The 15,647-nt window shown below is 41.9% G+C and overlaps 1 protein-coding gene across 4 annotated transcripts in view; it reads right to left on the bottom strand.

Moving 5' to 3' along the window:
* The window catches only part of LOC110491311 (uncharacterized), a 117,233-nt gene extending 101,822 nt beyond the window's left edge, over nt 1-15,411 (bottom strand). For all 4 annotated transcript variants that reach the window (XM_036946091.2, XM_021564672.3, XM_036946090.2 and 1 more), the window contains exons 1-3: nt 15,294-15,411; nt 13,756-14,767; nt 9,843-10,003 (exon numbers count right to left, since the gene is read on the bottom strand). In XM_036946091.2, coding sequence (XP_036801986.2) covers nt 9,843-10,003; nt 13,756-14,288 — 694 coding nt within the window. In that variant the 5' untranslated portion in view covers nt 14,289-14,767; nt 15,294-15,411. The remainder of the gene's footprint in view (nt 1-9,842; nt 10,004-13,755; nt 14,768-15,293) is intronic.
* Between the last annotated feature and the right edge of the window lie 236 nt (nt 15,412-15,647).

Below are 15,647 nucleotides of genomic sequence, written 5' to 3' on the forward strand. Positions count from 1 at the left end.
GAGAAAAATATCCTTTCTATTTTATTCAGCTATGTTCAATTGTATTCTGCATACTATAAAATAATATAAAATAATGCCATGGAGTTCGAAGCAAATCTTGTCTGCTAAATGAACTAGTGTAGCCCACAGCCATATGACAGATCAGTGACTAACATAAGGACAACTCAGAATATGTCATTCTGTTCTTCTGAAATAGACTGCATTTTCTTCTTATCATGTTTCTTTAGACCTGTCTAAAATCAATAATGGATAGATTGTGATGGTGTAGGCTATATTACATGGATTTATTAGACTTTTTAAAATGTAGATGTTCCAAAGGTCTGCATCAGTGGCTTGTAGGCTGTGTGTGGAAGCCTGAAGATGCTAAATGTGTTGAGGTTAATTAACGGTCAATTACCTTGAGACCGGCAGTTATTTGCTTGACAATCACCAGCTAACAAAATGTGATGACCACCACAGCCCTAGGTGGCTGCGGGTTCTCCCTTTCCTCCCTTCCCTGGCATGGCTCGTTGGGCCCTAGCATTAGGACTAGATTGATACAGTGAATCAGGGAGACAAACGGGACCTCTGACTGGGAGCATACTGGGGTCGACACGCTCAAACCTGACACACCTGACCAGCCCGCACCTCTGTCTGTCTGTCTGTCTGTCTGTCTGTCTGTCTGTCTGTCTGTCTGTCTGTCTGTCTGTCTGTCTGTCTGTCTGTCTGTCTGTCTGTCTGTCTGTCTGTCTGTCTGTCTGTCTGTCTGTCTGTCTGTCTGTCTCCACATTTATTTTTTTGTCTACGCGAGTGGGATTTTAGGGCTGTCTGTTGATCTTACCTTTCTCTCTTGTTGTTTTGAGGTGGAAACTGAAACCTGAGCACACATCTATCTCTGGCCGTGTCCGAATTCTGTCTACGTACTAAAACTATACAGTCGTGGCCAAAGGTTTTGAGAAAGACACAAATATTAATTTTCACAAAGTCTGCTGCCTCAGTTTGTATGATGGCAATTTGCATATACTCCAGAATGTTATGAAGAGTGATCAGATGAATTGCAATTAATTGCAAAGTCCCTCTTTGCCATGCAAATGAACTGAATCCCCCAAAAAACATTTCCACTGCATTTCAGCCCTGCCACAAATGGACTAGCTGACATCATGTCAGTGATTCTCTCGTTAACACAGGTGTGAGTGTTGACGAGGACAAGGCTGGAGATCACTCTGTCATGCTTATTGATTTTGAATAACAGACTGGAAGCTTCAAAAGGAGGGTGGTGCTTGGAATTATTGGTCTTTCTCTGTCAGTCATGGTTACCTGCAAGGATCATCAAGAACTTCAAGGAGAGCAGTTCAATTGTTGTGAAGAAGGCTTCAGGATGCCCAAGAAAGTCCAGCAAGTGTCAGGACCGTCTCCTAAAGTTGATTCAACTGTGGGATTGGGGCACCACCAGTACAGACCTTGCTCAGGAATGGCAGCAGGCAGGTGTGAGTGCATCAGCACGCACAGTGAGGCGAAGAGTTTTGGAGGATGGCCTTGTGTCAAGAAGGGCAGAAAAGAAGCCACTTCTCTCCAGGAAAAACATCAGGGACAGACTGATATTCTGAAAAGGTACAGGGATTGGACTGCTGAGGACTGGGGTAAAGTCATTTTCTCTGATGAATCCCCTTTCCGATTGTTTGGGGCATTCAGAAAAAAGCTTGTCCGGAGAAGACAAGGTAAACGCTACCATCAGGCCTGGGTCATGCCAACAGTAAAGCATCCTGAGACCATTCATGTGTGAGGTTGCTTCTCAGCCAAGGGAGTGGGCTCACTCACAATTTTGCATAAGAACACAGCCATGAATAAAGAATGGTACCAACACATCCTCCAAGAGCAACTTCTCCCAACCATCCAGAAACAGTTTGGTGATGAGCAATGCCTTTTCGAGCATGATGGAGCACCTTGCCGTAAGGCAAAAGTGATAAGTAAATTGCTCGGGGAACAAAACATCGATATTTTGTGTCCATGGCCAGGAAACTCCCCAGACCTTAATCCCATTGAGAACTTGTGGTCAATCCTCAAGTGGCGGGTGGACAAACAAAAACCCACAAATTCTGACAAACTCCAAGCATTGATTATGCCAGAATGGGCTGCCATCAGTCAGGATGTGGCCCAGAAGTTAATTGACAGCATGCCAGGGCGGATTGCAGAAGTCTTGAAAAAGAAGGGTCAAAACTGCAAATACAATTCACATCAACTTCATGTAATTGTCAATAAAATACTTTGACACTTATGAAATGCTTGTAATTATACTTCAGTATTCCATAGTAACATCTGACAAAAATATCTAAAGACACTAAAGCAGCAAAGTTTCTGAAAATTAATTTTGTGTCTTTCTCAAAACTTTTGGCCGTGACTGCACTATGTACTAACCTTAATATATACTACGTAGAACTGTTCAGTTAATCAACAACTATCAACATACTAGACTCCCCCATACTGAGAATGCATAATCTAATACTAGACTCGCCCATACTGAGAATGTGTAATCTAATACTAGACTCCCCCATACTGAGAATGTGTAATCTAATACTAGACTCCCCCATACTGAGAATGTATAATCTAATACTAGACTCCCCCATACTGAGAATGTATAATCTAATACTAGACTCCCCCATACTGAGAATGTATAATCTAATACTAGACTCCCCCCATACTGAGAATGTATAATCTAATACTAGACTCCCCCATACTGAGAATGTATAATCTAATACTAGACTCACCCATACTGAGAATGTATAATCTAATACTAGACTCCCCCCATACTGAGAATGTATAATCTAATACTAGACTCCCCCATACTGAGAATGTATAATCTAATACTAGACTCCCCCATACTGAGAATGTATAATCTAATACTAGACTCCCTCATACTGAGAATGTATAATCTAATACTAGACTCACCCATACTGAGAATGTGTACTCTAATACTAGACTCCCCCATACTGAGAATGTATAATCTAATACTAGACTCCCCCCCATACTGAGAATGTATAATCTAATACTAGACTCCCCCATACTGAGAATGTATAATCTAATACTAGACTCCCCCATACTGAGAATGTATAATCTAATACTAGACTCCCCCCCATACTGAGAATGTATAATCTAATACTAGACTCCCCCATACTGAGAATGTATAATCTAATGCAATACTCAAACATACTGAGAATGTATAATCTAATGCAATACTCCCCCATACTGAGAATGTGTAATCTAATACTAGACTCGCCCATAATGAGAATGTATAATCTAATACTAGACTCCCCCCCATAATGAGAATGTGTAATCTAATACTAGACTCTCCCACACTGAGAATGTGTAATCTAATACTAGACTCCCCCCCCCCCCCCCCCCCCCCCATAATGAGAATGTGTAATCTAATACTAGACTCTCCAATACTGAGAATGTGTAATCTAATACTAGACTCCCCCCATACTGAGAATGTATAATCTAATACTAGACTCCCCCATACTGAGAATGTATAATCTAATACTCCCCCATACTGAGAATGTATAATCTAATACTCCCCCATACTGAGAATGTATAATATAATACTCCCCCATACTGAGAATGTGTAATCTAATACTAGACTCCCCCATACTGAGAATGTATAATCTAATACTAGACTCCCCCATACTGAGAATGTATAATCTAATACTAGACTCACCCATAATGAGAATGTGTAATCTAATGCAATACTCAAACATACTGAGAATGTGTAATCTAATACTAGACTCCCCCATACTGAGAATGTGTAATCTAATACTAGACTCACCCATACTGAGAATGTATTATCTAATACTAGACTCACCCATAATGAGAATGTGTAATCTAATACAATGCAAAACATGACTTAGTACTTGGTGGCAAAACCCTTGTTGGCAATCACAGAGGTCAGACGTTTCTTGTAGTTGGCCACCAGGTTTGCACACATCTCATGAGGGATTTTGTCCCACTCCTCTTTGCAGATCTTCTCCAAGTCATTAAGGTTTCGAGGCTGATGTTTGGTAACCCAAACCTTCAGCTCCCTCCACAGATTTTCTATGGGATTAAGGTCTGGAGACTGGCTAGGCCACTCCAGGACCTTAATGTGCATCTCCTTGAGCCACTCATTTGTTGCCTTGGCTGTGTGTTTTGGGTCATTGTCATGCTGGAATACCCATCCACGACCCATTTACAATGCCCTGGCTGAGGGAAGGAGGTTCTCACCCAAGATTTAACGATACATGTCCCCGTCCATCGTTCCTTTGATGTGGTGAAGTTGTCCTGTCCCCTTAGCAAAAAAACATCCCCAAAGCATAATGTTTGACGGTGGGGATGGTGTTCTTGGGGTAATAGGCAGCATTCCTCCTCCTCCAAACACGGCGAGTTGAGTTGATGCTAAAGAGCTCCATTTTGGTCTCATCTGACCACAACACTTTCACCCAGTTGTCCTCTGAATCAATCATATGATCATTGGCAAACTTCAGACGGGCATGTATATGTGCTTTCTTGAGCAGGGGGACCTTGCGGGCGCTGCAGGATTTCAGTCCTTCACGGCGTAGTGTGTTACCAATTGTTTTCTTGGTGACTATGGTCCCAGCTGCCTTGATCATTGACAAGATCCTCTCGTGTAGTTCTGGACTGATTCCTCACCGTTCTCATGATCATTGCAACTCCACGAGGTGAGATCTTGCATGGAGCCACAGGCCGAGGGAGATTGACAGTTCTTTTGTTTCTTCCATTTGTGAATAATCGCGCTAACTGTTGTCACCTTCTCACCAAGCTGCTTGGCGATGGTCTTGTAGCCCATTCCAGCCTTGTGTAGATCTACAATCTTGTCCCTGACATCCTTGGAGAGCTCTTTGGTCTTGGCCATGTTGGAGAGTTTAGAATCTGATTGATAGTTCACTTCTGTGGACAGGTGTCTTTTATACAGGTATCAAGCTGAGATTCGGAGTACTCCCTTTAAGAGTGTGCTCCTAATCTTAGCTCGTTACCTGTATAAAAGACACCTGGGAGCCAGAAATCTTTCTGATTGAGAGGGGGTAAAATACTTATTTCCCTCATTAAAATGCAAATCAATTTATAACATTTTTGACATACGTTTTTCTGGATTTTTTTGTTGTTATTCTGTCTCTCACTGTTCAAATAAACCTATCATTAAAATTATAGTCTGATAATTTCTTTGTCAGTGGGCAAATGTACAAAATCAGCAGGGGATCAAATACTTTTTTCCCTCACTGCCTACTATTTAGACTGCAAGTACGGCTATTCGGATACGGCCAGTCTCTTCCTCTCTCAATCGTCTTTCTGTCTCACTGTGTATCTCTCAAACACCTTTCTCCGTCTCTCTCTCTCTCCCTCTCCCTCTGTCGCTCTCTCTCGACTCAGACCTGCTTCACAATCCTGCAACCACAAAGCTGTCTCACGTTAACTGTATCTCTTCAGAGAGCCCATACCCCAGAGTACACCCTGTCAGTGGTGTTCTGTTCCCACTTCCCAGCCGTGTGGTCGAATCACGTTACTCCGCGTGCCGAGCGGTCACGGTCTCTGTGTGCCAGCGTCTAACGTTTCCACCCTGCCAGAGATTGCCCGGCCCCGTTCCCTTGCTAGCCACAGTTATCTACACTGACAGGCCCTCTTTCTGTCTCTCTCTCTCTGCTCTCTCCCCCTCTCTCTCTACTGTCTCTCTCCCTCTCTCTCTCTCTACTGTCTCTCTCCCTCTCTCTCTCTCCGTCTCTCTCTCTACTGTCTCTATTCCTCTCGCTCTCTACTGTCTCTAACCCTACCTTTCTCTCTCTACTGTCTCTAACCCTACCTTTCTCTCTCTACTGTCTCTAACCCTACCTTTCTCTCTCTACTGTCTCTAACTCTACCTTTCTCTCTCTACTGTCTCTAACCCTACCTTTCTCTCTCTACTGTCTCTAATCCTACCTTTCTCTCTCTACTGTCTCTAACCCTACCTTTCTCTCTCTACTGTCTCTAACCCTACCTTTCTCTCTCTACTGTCTCTAACCCTACCTTTCTCTCTCTTGCACAAATTGGATGATTATGGGATGTCTACATAAGAGATTACACCACTGACAGGGAACGCAGCTGTGGACACAATGTGTGCTCTCACACACAGAAACTGAATAAACACACAATGTGTGCTCTCACACACAGAAACTGAATAAACACAGTGTGTGCTCTCACACACAGAAACTGAATAAACACAGTGTGTGCTCTCACACACAGAAACTGAATAAACACACAATGTGTGCTCTCACACACACAGAAACTGAGTTAACACACAACTGTTCATATTAACACACAATGTGTGCTCTCACACACAGAAACTAAATAAACACACAATGTGTGCTCTCATACACAGAAACTGAATAAACACACAATGTGTGCTCTCACACACAGAAACTGAATAAACACACAATGTGTGCTCTCATACACACAGAAACTGAATAAACACACAACGGCTCATATAAACACACACACACAAAGTAATGAAGCACACAGTGGCATGTACTCATGGATTCCAATGAAAGCCTGGCTTACCCCCCAAAGAAAATATGTATCTTTCATCTCTCTGTATTTTATAATTTTCCTTTAATTCGCAAGAGGCTGAATGTATCTGACCAGAGAAAGCATCCAAGCAAGCGAAACAGCGCCCCCTCTGTCTCGATGTGTACACACCATTTATCTGATGCATCTGGTCCAAAAGGGTATGACATTGTTGCCGCCAGTAGCATTCAATGCAAGAGAAGCCAGCAAGCATTGATGAACAAAAATAATCAAATAATAGCCAATCAGCATTCAGCTCAACTGTGAATGATCCTGGCGCACCAAAAGAAAGTATCAAGGGAATCCAGTTTGGATTTGGCTTCACAACCTATCACATCATATCAAAAGCCAAATGTCGTTGTTGACAGAAATAAATGTAATTGTTGCATCTCGTTGTGTTGTCCTCCAAAGGCTAGCGAGCTAACTAAAACAATCTATTTCCTAAATTAGCCATAGAGGAATAGGGATTTGGACTTGTGGTTTTACTTAATTCTTCGTACTGGCCAATGATTATAATGGCGAATCCGATCCAATCATTCATTTATACATTATGCCCCTGGCCTGATGGAAGTAGGCTAATGTTAACTATCTGGCTAATTGTTGCCCATGAAAGGAAGTTAGTCTAGCGAGCAAGCATTTTAGCCAGGTAGCCTATGATAACAACAACTAAAACCGTGTACTGACCAGAGAAAGCATCCAAGCAAGCGAAACAGCGCCCCCTCTGTCTCGATGTGTACACACCATTTATCTGATGCATCTGGTCCAAAAGGGTATGACATTGTTGCCGCCAGTAGCATTCAATGCAAGAGAAGCCAGCAAGCATTGATGAACAAAAATAATCAAATAATAGCCAATCAGCATTCAGCTCAACTGTGAATGATCCTGGCGCACCAAAAGAAAGTATCAAGGGAATCCAGTTTGGATTTGGCTTCACAACCTATCACATCATATCAAAAGCCAAATGTCGTTGTTGACAGAAATAAATGTAATTGTTGCATCTCGTTGTGTTGTCCTCCAAAGGCTAGCGAGCTAACTAAAACAATCTATTTCCTAAATTAGCCATAGAGGAATAGGGATTTGGACTTGTGGTTTTACTTAATTCTTCGTACTGGCCAATGATTATAATGGCGAATCCGATCCAATCATTCATTTATACATTATGCCCCTGGCCTGATGGAAGTAGGCTAATGTTAACTATCTGGCTAATTGTTGCCCATGAAAGGAAGTTAGTCTAGCGAGCAAGCATTTTAGCCAGGTAGCCTATGATAACAACAACTAAAACCGTGTACTGTATGACAGAGTGAGACCATTTCGGCAACATGAAAGAGAGGAGAATGGCATTGGCCTTTCTCTAGAAGTAGGGTGAGTCAATATTTTTTTTTCTTCTTTCAAGCACACACACACAGAAGTTAGTACCATGGACAGTATGATATTTAGCATACGCTGATTGGACTAAATTGTTTTGGGAATCTTTTAGTTGTCACTGTATTGGACTAGGCAGAGGTGATTTGATGATGTTGAAATGTTGTAGTTAAAATGGTGCTGGAATAGTGGAGGCAGCTCCTGTTTTCTTTGGGACTTGCGGTAACTCTCTGGGGTTCTAAATCAATAGTTGTTTAATAGTCTGAAAATGTCAGAAACATTACCTTGCTTGACCACGCTGTAGGTCATGTAACGGTTACATTCAATATGCTTTGTGGACTCCACCAGACAGAGTATGCTGTAGGTCATGTAACGGTTACATTCAATATGCTTTGTGGACTTCACCAGACAGAGTATGCTGTAGGTCATGTAACGGTTACATTCAATATGCTTTGTGAACTCCACCAGACAGAGTATGCTGTAGGTCATGTAACGGTTACATTCAATATGCTTTGTGAACTTCACCAGACAGAGGTTGCTGTAGATCATGTAACGGTTACATTCAATATGCTTTGTGGACTCCACCAGACAGAGGTTGCTGTAGGTCATGTAACTGTTACATTCAATATGCTTTGTGGACTCCACCAGACAGAGGTTGCTGTAGGTCATGTAACGGTTACATTCAATATGCTTTGTGGACTCCACCAGACAGAGGTTGCTGTAGGTCATGTAACGGTTACATTCAATATGCTTTGTGGACTCCACCAGACAGAGGTTGCTGTAGGTCATGTAACTGTTTGTAACATGCAGTATGCTTTGTGAACTTCACCAGACAGAGGTTGCTGTAGGTCATGTAACGGTTACATTCAATATGCTTTGTGAACTTCACCAGACAGAGGTTGCTGTAGGTCATGTAACGGTTACATTCAATATGCTTTGTGGACTCCACCAGACAGAGGTTGCTGTAGATCATGTAACGGTTACATTCAATATGCTTTGTGGACTCCACCAGACAGAGGTTGCTGTAGGTCATGTAACTGTTACATTCAATATGCTTTGTGAACTTCACCAGACAGAGGTTGCTGTAGGTCATGTAACTGTTACATTCAATATGCTTTGTGGACTCCACCAGACAGAGGTTGCTGTAGATCATGTAACGGTTACATTCAATATGCTTTGTGGACTCCACCAGACAGAGGTTGCTGTAGGTCATGTAACTGTTACATTCAATATGCTTTGTGGACTCCACCAGACAGAGGTTGCTGTAGGTCATGTAACGGTTACATTCAATATGCTTTGTGGACTCCACCAGACAGAGGTTGCTGTAGGTCATGTAACGGTTACATTCAATATGCTTTGTGGACTCCACCAGACAAAGTATGCTGTAGGTCATGTAACTGTTTGTTACATGCAATATGCTTTGTGGACTCCACCAGACAGAGTATGCTGTAGGTCATGTAACTGTTTGTTACATGCAATATGCTTTGTGGACTCCACCAGACAGAGGTTGCTGTAGGTCATGTAACTGTTTGTTACATGCAGTATGCTTTGTGGACTTCACCAGACAAAGGTTGCTCTATGGTTTTGTGATGAAACAAAGGTGTGGTTGAATTCATTTTCCACTGCGTCTTCTTTTTCTCTCGGCCTTGGGCCTATATATCACGGTGGCAAGGCATATGAACTAACGGGTGATAGAGCAAACAACGCTATTATCACAACGCATAGGTTGCAATGTGGAGAGAAAAACAATCGTGGCTTGGTTTTCCCAGTGATTGTACCCACGCAGCGCTACTGGAAACATAGTGATTATGCACCAACACATTCGCACACTTCACCCAATATAACACTTCTCCAATGTGTCTTTGAAGATATTTACCGAACACAGTTGAATACATGTACCTATAAAGGTCACGTACCGTGGTTGGACTTGGACTGGTGGACAGGGGTGTAGTGGTTCTTGGAGGAGGTTTGTTGAGGAGTGTTGTCTTTGGGAGAGCCGTTCATGGCTGAAAAGTTCTCACAGTCGTACTGAGATATGGGAATGGGCCCCTGTTGCCTCAGGATGTCTGCAAGGGCCCTGTGGACACAGAGAAGAAAATGGCAGGTTTTGATAAATAAAAAAAAAGGTTTGTGCACCAAAGGTCACTGATACGTCTATTTAGCTCACTTCTCCAAGCATTTACGTTTCCAAGGTGAGTGAGAGTTCATTTGTTTCTTGGCACTGACTGGTTATAGAGAACCATTATAAACCCCCCTGAGGTATAAGGGCCCGGATATGGGTTTCTACTGTGCTAACATATAAGTAGGTCATAATAAGGATCATTTAGATATTTGACTTGGAATTTTAGGAACCCTGTATAGTACAATTTGTTTTTTGAAAAAATTCATATATTTGATGAAATATTGAATTTGGTGTTACTGCTATTACCCCATAGAAACACATTGAATAACATAATCATATATGGAAAAACAGGCTGTCCAAAAAACTACATCAAAAGGAGGTACGTTTTGAAGTGTCTGTCTTCTATCTGAGAGATATAAGACAGATAAGCTAATTGTTTTTATATTTATTTGACCCATATTTAACCCCTTTTTTGGCCACTACATTTTCGTCTCCTGGTCTGACAAAATCCCACTGTAGCTCTACCAACTTTCACCGCAGATGCAGAAGACCGGCATTGTCAGATGCTGTGGATTGAGGACGCAAGCCCAAGATAGATACGTCTCGCTTAAACGGACAGATTCTATGGGCTTTTGTATTATGCTAATTAGATGTTCGCGGGGGCGTGGACATCCACTCTACTAACAAAAACAGTGAAGGTAGCAAATAACACTAACAACAGAAAGAGAAGCATAGTTGTGTTTATGAGAAGCCGTTATAATTGGGTTGAATTGGAGTGTTTTTCAGGCCGACACCAGGTGCATACGGAGGTATGGCACCCCTCGAGGGTGAGAAGGAGAGGGGAGAGAGGGAACGGAAAAACTCAACAGCATCATGACAGAAAATAACACAAATAGTTGTTTTTTTTCTGGCTGAGCTTTTTGAAGAGAAGGAAATCAAATGATGTTTGCATTGCTGCTCAAAGCCTTGTGTGTGACAGATATATGTACAGCGTAACCTTTCCTGTTCTATAAATACTGTCCCTGTTTTTATTTATTTCACATCTGAGTTTTGCTGTTATGTATTTATCATTGGATTTGCTGTGGCGCAGACGTGTCAGGCAACTCCAATGACACTTTAACCTTAATGTTATACAACAGGAGGCTGCTGAGGGGAGAACGGCTCACAATAATGGAGTGGATGGGATGGTATTAAACACGTGGAAACCATGTGTTTGATGTGTTTGATACCATTCCGTTGATATCGTTCCAGCCGTTACTATAAGTCCGTCCTCCCCAATTAAGATGCCACCGGACGCCTGTGCGCGACACATTTTTGAATGTCTCTAGATTACTCCAGTGTTGTGCCGCCGCGCATGTGTAAAAGGACCATGCTTCATAGTGGGAGACTACAATGTGTATCAGCGGTTACTCATTGATGTGTGCTCTCCAGCATCATGTGTTGTCCACTAGTCTGTGGTTAAACGTAAGGTTGCAAAGCCCCAGAGGGAGCCGAGAAACAGCTGAGAAAACACATAACTGCAGACCGCCACTCCAACATAGCCTTGTTTAACCCATGTCAGTACACCACTGCAGTCTGAGAATGCACACCACCACCACCACAGAGAACGTGTTGGTGTGATAGCTGCTATGGGACTAGAGTTAGCTCAGGGTGAGAGGGGTTGGATTAGAGGTTTTATTTTCTAATTTATGGTCTATGGCAATAGAGTTTGTTTTGACTTAGCAAAGGCCTTGTCATTTTATGAGTATCTTACGAGGGGAATGTGTATAGACGTTGTTGTGCGTCTGGATTTATCTGTTTGCATTTGAAGGGACGATGCACTGTCAGTGCTCTCCATAGTATTACATACGGCTTGATGTTATGATGCAGAAACTAGATTTGTCACAACACCTGCAGTGAAACAACCAATAACAACAAAAAAAATACATCAAATATACATCAATAGGATCAGTCCTTCACCACACAACTGACATGCAAGCATTTCCCAAATCATGTAAATATTTCCCTTTGAACACCTCTGCAATTACCTTGGTCTTTCATGTGTACAAAAAAATAATAATAATGGTTCCTCAAGGATTCTTTGGGAAGGCTAATGGTTCTATGTGGAACCATAATGACTCAAAGAACCTTTTGAGCCCTTCAATGGTCTCTTTAAAGTTCACAAAATGATTCTTTGCTCTTTTAGTGATAATTAAAATGTAGGGGAGGAGGCTCATTGGAATATTTTGGGGTGTAGTTTAGGCATAGCTTTTTTTTTGTGCAACCGTGAGTGAGAGTCTCATTCCAGTTTATCTAATGAGTTGTGTTATTTATGACTATATATAGCAACAATGTTTTGCATCAATTGAGAATGGTTGATTAAATCACTCTGTGTTTATTTTCTCAGGGACCCCAAGCTGTTCAAGAGGTTGCTCACTTTAAGTTGCTAATTAACACAGTAACACCTATGGAAGTTTAACAGTGTAATATGGCTGAACAGAACAAATAACCATGTATGTTTCCACGAAATGATCTACAAAGAACATTTCAGATTGAGAACCATTCTTCCATGATGGTTCTATAAAGAACCATAAAAAATAATTCTATATGGCCCCAAAAAGGGTTGTAACCATAGCGGAACCCTTTTTTGGTGCTATATAGAACTAATGGTTCTTCATAAAACCATAGGAAAGTGTTCTTTATAGCACCACACAAGTTCCATTTAGAACCTTATGAGCAGGGTTCTTTATAGCACCACACAAGTTCCATTTAGAACCTTATGAGCAGGGTTCTTTATAGCACCATACAAGTTCCATTTAGAACCTTATGAGCAGGGTTCTTTATAGCACCATACAAGTTCCATTTAGAACCTTATGAGCAGGGTTCTTTATAGCACCATACAAGTTCCATTTAGAACCTTGTGAGCAGGGTTCTTCATAGCACCAAATGGCACATGCATTTGTTTTTATCATATTTAATTGTATATATGGAATTGAGAGTAAATGTCAGAATGCCATCTGGTACACTAGGCTAGTTTACACACACACATTATGGTTCTAAATAGTACAGATAGGGGTTCTTTGGTTTGTAACGATATACATCATTTATTGTGTGTGTAAACTAGCCTAGTGTACCAGATTTAATAGCATTCTGGTAGTGGGTGATAAAATGATTTGTATAAAGCAGGACATAGCTCAACCTGGTTAAAAGTCAAGTGTTTTTTCATATAGAAACATCTTTATCTGTAGCCTACTGTACCAGGAAGACACACGTGACCACCTCACAGTACATTATGTACAATGGAGGTCAAGTATGTATTCAATCTCACGTGACCATGTTCCAATGAACTCTGACCTCTGACCCATAATTGTCATAACAATTATTTTCAAGGTGTGACTAGTCTTCTTAGTTCAAGGGTCAGACCTTTTAGTATAAGGGTTTAGACTGCTGGGGGTTGTGGATAAGACCCATATGAACTATATTATATGTCAGGTTAATTATCACACTCAGATTATCCATAAAATATTTTATACTGCATGTGAACATGACTTCAATACAGAATGATATGTTCAACCACATTGACATTTTTCTCTCAAGACATAAAAGACCAGATCATGTTTCATCATGTTTCATATAAAACGGGGCTTTGCACCCAAGCAGACATGTATATTCATTCGTTCGTTCATTCATTCATTCATTCATTTATTAAGTCATTAATTCTGACTTACCTATGGATATTCATTTCCTGAGGAGGCTCTGTGGCTTTGTCATAGGCAACTTTAGCCGAAACTCCCACCACTAAAATAAAAGCTATGATCCCACAGGTGATGTACACCGCAGTGTTCGTCTGGTCCATGCTCGGGTCAAAAGGCTGTCCCGTCGAGGCTGGCGACGGGGGGGGCGTTTTCACCCAGTCCGGCTTGTTGTAGTTTTTACAGCTTGACTGATCCACTCGTTTTTCTTTTTCCTGGCAGCAGAACCGCAGGAAGCAGGACCCGCAGCAGTAGCGGTGAACCGTGTTGTTACACGCAAACTCTCTGTCAAATTGTCCGCTCACGTCGTAGTAACCCGTGCACGTATCGTAGTCCTTGGTCGTGTTCTTCTGCGGCGCGGCGGTGGGGACCGCCGCGGTGATGTTGGTGTCTTTCGCCTTGGGAGTCCGCTTGGTCACGGGTTTCATCTTCTTGCCTCCTGTCCCGGCGCAGAGAACGCTCAGGGGATCCAGGTATATGAGGAGCAGCAAAAGGTGTCTTATCCCCATGGTGTGTCTAACTTGTCAATTCACTTCCGACGCGACGCTTGTGATCTTCTCTGACTTGGTAGTGAAGTGAATGTGATAGGGCTCTCAGGCTCTCAGTCCAACAAGGCTGTTACTACAACCCTCGTCACCTGCCACTCGCGTTGGTCCTCTCACGATCGATACTGTTACCATACTGGCTAGAAGAATGAATAGCATCAGTATCGAAGACGCAATTAGTTAAGTATATCATTAATAGCAGCGCTTCTGAAACCCATTGCGCTCTGATAGAGAGAATCGTCATTCGCGGAACTGCATGCCTTGGTTGCGCTCTGGTAGGACAGCCGAGTGCAGTGGACTGTGTGCTTTCCGCCGGGTTGGAGATGCTGATAACGGCCGGGTGTCGCTGTCTAAGGTACTGATTTATGTGGGGCGCCTTGAGTCGAGTCGTCTTTACATGGCAGGTCTTGTGTTCACATTTTCTTGTTGTGGTGAAAGTTGCGCTATAGAGGAAACAAACAAAACGCTTCATGAGCCATTATCCACAAGTCAAGGGGAGTGCGTTAAGTCTAATCAAAGCAAACAATTTATCCACGCGATGGAAACCACAATCATTTATTCTGAGCGGCGGTATTTTTGACACATCCTTTTCGTGAAATGTTTGACATTCGGGGATTCTGGGCTTGTCATAACGGCTGCATGCAGTCAAGACGCGCTTGTTTAAACCCCTTTCGATGTACAGACATTCCATTGCAACTGGAACTTTCCAAATGCATTAAAGTTTTAGAATAAAATTCGACTAGAGTACAACCAATACATTCAAAACGGTTTTAATTGCAGCCAAATATGCGTTTTCACTCAGTAAAATATCGCCGAAGAATAGCCTATTTCAATATATTATACTTACTTAAAAGTTATTAATTGTATATTACAGAAAAAGCACAACACAACGCAATGTGATTAATTTATCTCTATGTTAATGCAATAGTTCAAAGATAGAAAACTTGATGAAAACGTGATGAAACCTACCCTGGTCAAGATTCCCGTTGACTTGTTCTCTGTCTGGCGCGAGGAGAGTGATTGGACTATGAAAGCTCAGCTCGAGAACCCTCTTCTCTCCTTCCTCCCTCATCTCCCTCCCTCATCTACCTCGCGCTTTCTTACGTCAAATCAATCAAATCCAGATGTATTCGTCACATGCTTCGTAAACAACAGGTGTAGACTAACAGGGAAATGCTTAGTGACGGACCCTTTCCAACAATGCATACATAAATCAAATAGATACATCATAGAAAAGTAATAACCCCTAATAATAAAAGTAATAATAAATAAACAATGAGTAACGATAACTTGACTATATACACAGGGTACCAGTACCAAATC

Source organism: Oncorhynchus mykiss, chromosome 16 (genome assembly GCF_057628025.1).
Source record: "Oncorhynchus mykiss isolate SJ-2025 chromosome 16, ASM5762802v1, whole genome shotgun sequence".
Lineage (NCBI taxonomy): Eukaryota > Metazoa > Chordata > Actinopteri > Salmoniformes > Salmonidae > Oncorhynchus > Oncorhynchus mykiss.